We start from the raw sequence: 9,502 nt of genomic DNA on the forward strand, positions 1-9,502 counted from the left end.
GGGGCGATAGATCTCTCTGCTTAGATATTTTAATATATCGTAGAGGATCTAACTCCGCCCCCGAGGAGACCATCAGTGCGTTCCACGTAGGCCGTCTCCGGCGAAGGCGGTTGTGTTTGACCTGCAGATGATCAACCATGAATGTGCCCCCCCCCCTGGAGGGGCGACCCTCCTAGGCCAACAAATTGCTCTGAAACTGGATCTGCTGCCCATTATCGCCTGTGGGTCAGCGTCTTAAACAGCAATCTACACCCTGCTGTAAGAGACGTAGCAGGTGAGAGAAGGGGGTAACCTCCCAGATATAGACAGAGGTACAAACCCTGGATAGTCCCGAGGGGGGACGGGGTTTATCCAATAATCTGTCACTTCATTTAAATCACTTTAACACACGGTGGTCTGGTCAGGAGTCGCGTTTCCGTTCCTTGACCTTACAGACCAAGAGCCAACCTTTACCAAGATTCTTCTGATTAAATCATATTCACCTATTGAATTATACATTATACCGGGCCAGCTCAGCTCCTTTCTTGCATGGCGAAGGTGTCCGAGATGGAGAGACTGAGCTCATACCCCATCATGCGCTGGTTCTACCCACCGCCCCCGTAACCAACTCCATATCACATCATGGCCACCAACATAAAGAGCACCGGCCAGACCGCGACCCCGACACACAATCGACACTCGAGGCAAGCCGCTGCCTTTTAGGTTTTAAGACAAACCCCGTTCCGATCAGCTTGTTTTCTAAGCATATTTGTATACAGAGACCACGTGTAATAAATCTAAGAAAAGTGGAGGAACTAAAAAAAAAAAACAAAAAAAAAAAACAAAAAAAACAACCTAGAACTAGAAAAATACGACAGGTAAACCAGGAACAAGATTCACAGATCAGATAATCGTGAGGAAGGAAAAAGAAGCTAAAATAGTTACAAAGAGGGGGAAAACCCCCCAAAAAAAACAACGGGGAGGAATGAACGTGAAGGTGTGACGGCGAGAATGAATTTGGGGGAAATTCAGAGACTTTCGAGTACACGGTCTTTGCTTTTTGTATTATTTGACTCCTGACTTCATCACGGAATGGATCTGAACCTTGAGGTCTTTATTTTTGATGCTGTATATGCAAATCTAACCCTGGCTGTGTCCGCCGATATAACCACATAAAAGATATTTACTTCAATATTTATTTCCGACCGGATATCAGGATCAGGATATGATTTTACCCCAACCATTTTTTTTTCCCCCCGAGACACACACGCGCACGCACGCACACTTATAGTAGGCAGGGTCCAAAAAGCAACACAGAGCCACAGAACATCTTTTGAAAACTTCAAAAAGAGAAGAGGGGGAAAAAAAATACCTTTATTGGGACAAATCTGAACATCAGATATACTCTGGTTTCAGGTGGATGGGGCAATTGTGCACCTCTTGGGTCTAAAATGGGCATCTGCAGGAAAGGGGCATAATTTAGAGAATAGGAGGGAGCGTAGGTGGGGAGAATAGAAATATTTCTATATTAGACATTTCCCAACATTCTTCGGCAAACCTGCCTATCCGAGGACGGCCCCCACTGCAGATCTACGACCCGGAAAGTGGATTCAGCGGTGATTTTAATTCCGCCAGCAGGTCACAAATTGCTAAACTGGCAAGAGTTGGTTCTATATTGGGGGCTCTGGGGCATGGTTTAGAAATACGGGTCAATTTATGTCTCTTTCTCCCCCTATTCAGTTCACAATCAAAAAATCCTATAAAACAAGCAAGTGTTTTTTACTACAAACCACCCCCCCACACATGGGTTGGCATAAAAGATGGGAAGTAGCCTGCCCTGGAAATAGGCGAGGGCCCACGTACTCAACGTTGTATGGAGAAACTGGTGCAAGGATTAAAAAAAACCCCAATATTTTACAGTGAAAGCAAAATGTGTTACATGGAAGGATGAGAAAAATAAAAAGGCTCCCCCCTTGCACCCCCTGCCTCCCCACATGAGAAAGAGGTGTCCGTTAATCCCGCCGCTCCAGATCTTCAAAGCCCAGCAACGAGAGGATCTGCGGAAAGAAGATATTTTATACTCAAGTAGGACTCCTGGAAATCGGATTAAAGCCAGCTTATGGGGTCAGCGGCAGAATCATGAAGCATATATGGCTGTTTCTCCAGCAGGGGAGACTTGGGGGGTCGCGTTATAATAAAATCTTGTTTTTTTGTTACGACGCGGGTAACGTGCAGAGAGTGTGCGGTAAGAACCTTTCCTGATCGTGTGATAGAGAAATGGTCGCATTCCGCCAGCTTCTCATTTATACCGCGTGTCTTCCCGTCGCCGATCGGAGAATCCATGCTAGAGCTTGCGCTGAGCCAACGTTTGGAAATAAGATACGCTAAGGAAATCTGGGCAGCGTTTCCAGAACGAGCGATCGCAAGCATTTTTTTTTGTTCTAAAACCATTAAAGAATCTCTTCTTACCTATGTGAGCTTCTTCGCTTTGTTATACAGGGAATCCACCACTTTACTCATGTTGTGGATCGTCTCTAAAGCAGCTTCATAGGTTTTATCTACAGGGGGCTCATCGAAGATTATAAGGACCCCCTCTCCTTGATCCAGAATGCCTGTAGACGATGAGAAATACATTCTATAAACCTGATCTTTAACAACACAATCGTCCTTGTTTACCAAGTCACCCCATGAATGTATTACTGGTAAAGTAATGAGATTTTGGCCCCACGTACCATGAAACTTCTTGTCTAAGATCATCTGGGAGAGTTTGCGTTCTACTTCAGGCTGAGAAGAGATGAAAGTGCAATTAAATTCAAAGTTAATCTTAATGGATATAGACGTGGTATACAAAGAAGTGAAGCGACAGAACATTATTCCTGCTATCTGGGTTTAGACGCAATAAGGTAAGTGGGTTTTTTTTTTTTTATTAGTTATTGGTTTCTGTAATACAAGACTATGAAGCAGGAGTTCAAATAAGAGCTTGGATGTTATGGGGTCTTATATTACTCACCTTTGGAAGTTTGATGAGACTTGATATGTGGTCAATCTAGAAGAAAAATACAATTTATAGTAAGAAAAAAAGCCAAAAATCATGAAATCATTTCCTTGATAGAGTTTAATGAGTCTGAGGCTACCTTTGGGTGATTAACACAAAGCCATTCTATCTTTCACCAAAATGATGCACGCTAATGGACCAGCATATTTGGCCAAGATAAAGCTATAGCATAAGCACGATACTTATAAAGTGCTTGAGAAAATTAATTTCTGTGTTCAACCTTATTTACCATGCTCATGGACAAATGGTTATGCATGATGGTTTATCTTGACAAGGAGCACAAACTGCGAGATCTTTACCTGTACTCTGGAGAAAGGCTCAATCACCCGGATGAGGTTCTGTTCCAGCAGGTTATCATAGAGTTTGGCCAAGTGTGTGCTGATGATAGGATCCTCCCGTAATTCTGCTTTATAATCTGTCAGTGCCTGCAGAGAGTGAAGAGTTATGGAGTCAGGCTGGGTTCAGGATTTGCTGCTCACTATTATCGCCCCCAATTACACCTGATGGTTTACATTACCTTCTCGAAGTTGGCAAGCGAGCGGTTCTTGCTTGCCTGGGCCACACACTTCAGTGCTTCTGTCTATGAGGCAAATATCAATTAACATCTTCATTTATACACATGCACATGTGTTTACCCATTGTAAAGGTTGATCTTTCATACCTCCCAAAAATATAGTTTTCAATAAAAAAAAGAGGAGTAAGACATGGTGTATAAGGATTATGGATAAAACTGAACTGTACATGTGGCACTTGGGAAACACAAGACCCATTTCACTAAGGCTATGCAGAGGATTATTGGACAACCTACACAAAAGAGGGGGGAATGATTAGCGCCTTGTGGCCCCCCCATTTCTAATCACAGTGCTATGCGCCAACAAGTTTACGGTAGCCATGCAGTATTTTGTATTCTTACAAAGAAATATATGGACAGATCGGCTCACGGTACTTTGGCATACATCTCTACAGAGGGCTTTCAAAGGGCAGGGCGTTTAGGTTCGAAAGTAGCCATTAGTAATGGGTCTACATACCTGCCGTCCGGCGTAACGAAGTGCCAGCTTCCCACTCACAAGGGCTTGCACATCTTCAGGGCTGGGGGGGAAATATTAAGAACCTATAAATTCCACATGGCCCAGTAATCTAATGCAGAGACCCCTACTCTCTGTCTATATACACACGCATGGGAATATTGATACTCCAATGAGCTGGAGACACTTACGCATTGAGCATGATCTTGCAAAGCAGCATGTACTTCAGTGCTGTAACAGCTCTGGGGCTGTCTATGGAATCATATCCCTCAAAGGCCTCGTAGAAATAGGAGTAGGCAGTTTTCCAGTCCTTCTCCTCGGCTGCATGGATTATGCCTGAATTAAAAAGTACATAAAATATTTTATATATGCCTATTTTAATGGTCAAAACAACAAAACGAAGCCATAATAATATTTCCAAATTATTAGCAGGCCAGATACGCTGTACAGGAACAAATGCCAACCTGACTGCATGTCCAGAGCAGCCTGCAGTTTTGGCGGGCAGTAGATGGCGTTGGCTGTGGTACGGGCAGATGTCAGCGCAGCCCGGGCTTTGGGTAAGTTGCTGAGGGCATGGTAAGTCTTGCTCTCTAGTAGCTGAACTTCCACCAAAAGCGCTTTGTCGTCCATCTTTTTTAACTCGCGTAGAAGTTGTGAACCTGGCGATAGAAGGAACGTTTGTTTTATCGGCAGATTTTAAGATCAACAGTACAAATACACTAACACAGCCAAAAAATGTCTCGATCTCCCTGGAGATGCTCTACAAGAGAGGTCAGGATTTGCATGTTCGTGCGCAATAGAATCAAGGCAGGGTCTATCAAATGTAAACATAAATACAGAATTACACAAGATCCTTACACAAAAAATTACACAAAATCCTGAAAACACTTTATTCCACCTCAACAAGTGAGTGAAAACTCAACGTGAAGTTTAAAGACACCTTTCTGTGTTAAGCAAATAACTATTAGCAGATCTGTCACTTAAATAAAAACTTGAGACATTCTTTGAGTTTATATTGCCAGTGTTATATTGGCATACTGTCACCAAAAGGGTTAACAGTTACACTTTAAAGACCATTACTATGGAAACTATATATGCATTCGATGCACAAGTGCTGATACGATTAGCATGTAGCGAGACTGCCTTCTGCAGGATTACTTACCTAACTGCAATGCCTCTTGATACCGTTTAGTGTCAAAGTAAAGAGATACGAGACGAGCCTGGGACAATTACACAAAAACGCACACGATAAATTGAATGAAGAGATCAAAGCATCAGAAGTAAGGTTTGTTTCATTTTATGCCATCTTAAGTAAAATTATTGTGGTATATGAAGCAATAAATATCAGTCATAAAAAAGATACCATTTCAATCGAATCCTTGCAACCAAATTTAAGATACTGGATTCAGGTGATCCCCTTACAGTGAGAAACACGCTGGCCACACTACCTTAAGAGCCAAATCAAACTCTTTTAAACTGTACGCTCCCCCCTACAACGACTGAGCCACCAAGAAAAGAGAGCCTGTGATGGACATCGCACTTCTCAAGGCATATGCTGCCATACCTCAAGTGCTTGACGTAAGAAAGTCCTCTTCTCTGCCTTAGCCCATTCAATGCATTCCAAGCAGAGTTCCACCTAGAAGAGAAACATACCTGTTGTAAAGAATTTCTACAAACCTAAATGTTTATGTTTCACCTGTACAAAAGTAGCTACAATGGCATATCTTACTTATGGAACCCACCTAGCAGTTTAGTTAAATGGTGACTTGTGTGACAATGATTGTGATGGAATCCCCAATATTTATGCCCGAGATAGATGCTCTTAAACAGTATTTGCTGGGTGTGCGCTGATCTTTTACTTTGTTGTGTGTTTGTGTTGATTATTTCGGCCGCAGCCCAGAATCTGGATGGTTATGCTTTTAAGGGTGCACTTTCCTTTCTGTCGTTTTTTTGTATGTATATATATTTTCTGCGTGTGCATTAATTTTGTTACAGCTGCACCATGGATCTGTTGCATGTTTATATTGCAGCTTCAGATTATTGCGCTCAGCATGGATTTGACACATCAAGGAGCTTCAAATGGGACAAGTTTTCAGAATGTCTTCGCACGGGGCAAATAGCCTTAGTCCATCAAAGAGCATGTGCGATCACATGAGAAAATCCTTAATATGTGTATTGTTGGGGACGATACCATTAGGGTAACTTTTTCCCTGCATAATTAAGTACAAGCCCAAGGTTAGTTTGACTAAGTCTACAAGCAGGAGGTGCGCACCGTCCTACCTGAAAACGCACACCTTGCGTGCACTAATCGCCTCCTAATAAAGTGCTGTAATGCGCTGTCTGAGACGTACCATATAAAATACATTTTTATATCGAGAAACGCTAGAAGACAAAGTACATTTGTCCTCAGGGTCCAGTAATATGAAGAAACTTAAACCCAGACCAACTTCACAAGTCAAGCTTTTACTTCATTCTTACCTCTTGCCCAGTTGCTGCCTCCATGTCTAAGAATAAGTCCAGAAGGGACCTTACAAGCCTGGCTGCTTTGGCCTTGCTGATGGAGTTGAGAAACGGACGTACATACTTCAGGAGGCCTCCCAGTTCTGCCCAAAAAGTGCAAAAAAGGTGAAGTAGCAGCAAAATATACATCAGGGAGAAAGCAACAGAAAACAATAGAAAAAAATCAGTATAAACTTTGGGATGTAAAAACAAAATATTATTATTACATAAAAATAGATTATTTAAGTAAAGGTGGAACAACTTGCATTGTTTGCCATTCTACACATCAAACGTATGTACACATAAGGTGTAAACCCAGTCATGTCACCCCCCATGACAGGCATGAGTCAGTACTATTTCTAAAAGAAGTGATGAGTCAGTATTGCCATTTTTACTTCCATAATGTATTCTTTTCCAGTACGATCTTAAAACGTAGACCCATCCCACGTGTAGAATTACATTCACAATGCAGTCGACTTGCTACAGAATGTACAGAAATAGATGTAACGGGGATGTAATTCGAAAGCCCTCGCATATCCCGTCCCAAGAACTTTCCCAATAATTCACCTGCAGCTTGCCCGGTCTTGGCAAGAAGCCCACCCAACTCCAGGATGCTTTGCTCCTTAACGCGGACAGCTTCTTCATCGCTTTCCTGGATGTCTCGCTTCACTGAAAGATAAACGCGAGACGCTAAAGCATTGGAGTTACTTTGATCCGCGGGTAGATGTCTTTCACAATTTAAGTCAACGGTGCCGGATCAGATTACACCAGGAAGGCCATTTAGAATAGGCGATGGATCTTGGTTTTTGACAGGTCTCCGGAAATGGCCTAAAATATGTTTTAATCATATATTCCACACACCCCAGTCCCCTATACTTTATCATTTCCCTATGCATGCTCAGATCACTACAACTCTTCTGACCAATCCCCTGCCTAGCTGGGGCCATCCAGGGCCCTGCAGGCTATAAACCCCATACATCGGATTTAATTAGATAAACTATACCCAGGAAATGTATAGAGACCGATTCACTGCCTGCCCCTATAGACTCCAATACATTCACATTGTTCATTTCCTCTGGAGCCCAGTGAACCACTAAGTTCTCGCTCCTCCCTGCCCCTCTGACCCCCCAAAGAAAGCGCTAGCCGTATAAGCCATTCACCTATAGACTGCAATATGTCTATACTCGCCGCTTTGTCCGTCACGAGCATTTCTTGCGCTCTCTGATATTCAATAACAGCCGCGGCCGCCATCTTTCCCCTATCCCTGCACCCTGACACAGCTCTTCCGGGCCGGAAGTAACCGCGCCGGAAGTTTGGAACGCTCTCTGAGAATCCGTTCCGGGGTTTGGCGCAAGACGTTTTGGGACGTGTAGTTGTAGGAGGAGGGTAGGAGGCATTTTGGCGCGCTGCAAGTCAATGCCCGCTTTGACAGAGAGCGTACCGGTTCAGAGCGTCCTGCAATCTTGAGTTTTGACTAAAATAATGACTATACTATTACAATTATACAGCTTGGAGGAGGAAATAACATTTAGTTACATTAAAGGGCTTTAGCAATCTGCGAGAGTGAGGTGTATTGCAAAGGACCCACGTTAGAACAAGAGGTCTTAAACTGAACTAAGCTAGAGGGTCGGAGCGTTCGATATAATGTTGGAGAGTTTTAATTTACTGAGGGGGTAGTTTGTAAACGGAAAGGCCTCCTAGCAGAAGGGGAAGAAGCTAATGCAGTAAAAATAATTTAAAAAAAAAAATGCAAGACCAACAATTAAGCTTTCAGTCTCTACATCAGAAATTGGGCAGATTAGACAGGCCGAATGGGTATATCTGCCGTCAGATTCTACGTTTCTACAAAATACCACCTAAGTCCTATATTATATAACATGAGGCGGTCATTGTGTAACCTTTCCAAAGGTGGCTGAGGTACTTATTCCGCAGTAGATACATTGCCCGGTTTAATTGTGGACATGGGGCTCAAACAAATTGGATGTAATCTCAGACCCAGCTATAAAATACCTCACAAATACCTCTTTTTCATTCCCCTTGATGTCCCTTTTTCCCAGGAATAACTGTTGGGTAAAGCGTGGTCTTCTAGTAGTAGTCCTATACCTTCCAAGTGTCTGTGCTTTGATGGGACAGTCCCTCATTTGGCAGTAAATGCCATGTCTATTTTTCATCCACTCATGTCCCTTTTATTTATCATGTCAATGTTTTTCCAGAGCCATAGCTGTTACAATTATTTGTTTATAAACAGAAGGAAATGTGTTTATAAATTCAATTGTGTAAATAAATCACATTATTCTTCTTCTACAAAAGGCCTTGTACTCTAAATTAAATTACGATGGAGGTCACCAAGTCGCTAAACGTTTAACTATATCCTGTAAAACAAATGTGTCCCTCTTTGGCCATGTTGGGGGGGTATAGAATCACAATAATGTGTATGTGAATAGCAGTAAATCTGGATACTCATTAATCAATTGATCAACAGTCTTGTCATTAAGGGGTTAAGTAATATTGCCTTCATCGCAGCGGAAGAAAAGGCGCACTTTTAACCCTTTTTTGTACCGTTATTTTGGGTTTAATGGGTTTAGGAACAGTTAGTATTAAAAAGCAAACAAAAAATGAGAACTTATTGTAGCCTCTTCTGCATGTCTCACATTTGTCCTAATAACAGGATGCCCCCCCTCCCAAAAAATAAATAAGAGGAATTCTGATCAATGATATTCCGAGGAAAAAAAGCATGTATAAGATGTGTGCCCGCTAGTTGTAAGTGGTATCAGTGCAGCGCCCGTTTATGGGCTTATATGGAGGCTGATCTTCCAAGAATTGTGGTTATAGGAGCACTAATTGAGTAAATGCCAAGCAGAGTATAACGTCCGGGGACAACCAGAATATGATTATAGTAATCCGCTATGTGGATGGATGTGGCCCTCTTGAACATCAAAATATA

At 42.5% G+C, this 9,502-nt stretch overlaps 1 protein-coding gene across 1 annotated transcript; it reads right to left on the bottom strand.

Annotated features, from left to right (window-relative positions):
- Window positions 1–1,310: 1,310 nt before the first annotated feature.
- PSMD11 (proteasome 26S subunit, non-ATPase 11) lies at window positions 1,311–7,839 on the bottom strand. Its single transcript, XM_053453415.1, has 14 exons — window positions 7,719–7,839; window positions 7,126–7,227; window positions 6,538–6,662; window positions 5,624–5,695; window positions 5,222–5,279; window positions 4,524–4,718; window positions 4,251–4,395; window positions 4,063–4,123; window positions 3,552–3,614; window positions 3,334–3,459; window positions 2,990–3,025; window positions 2,712–2,763; window positions 2,449–2,591; window positions 1,311–2,036 (listed from the first exon to the last, which is right to left on the bottom strand). The coding sequence occupies exons 1-13, from the start codon at window positions 7,807–7,809 to the stop codon at window positions 2,449–2,451; spliced, it is 1,269 nt and encodes a 422-aa protein (XP_053309390.1). The 5' UTR covers window positions 7,810–7,839; the 3' UTR covers window positions 1,311–2,036.
- Window positions 7,840–9,502: the final 1,663 nt, after the last annotated feature.

Source organism: Spea bombifrons, chromosome 13 (assembly GCF_027358695.1).
Source record: "Spea bombifrons isolate aSpeBom1 chromosome 13, aSpeBom1.2.pri, whole genome shotgun sequence".
Classification (NCBI taxonomy): Eukaryota; Metazoa; Chordata; class Amphibia; order Anura; family Pelobatidae; genus Spea; species Spea bombifrons.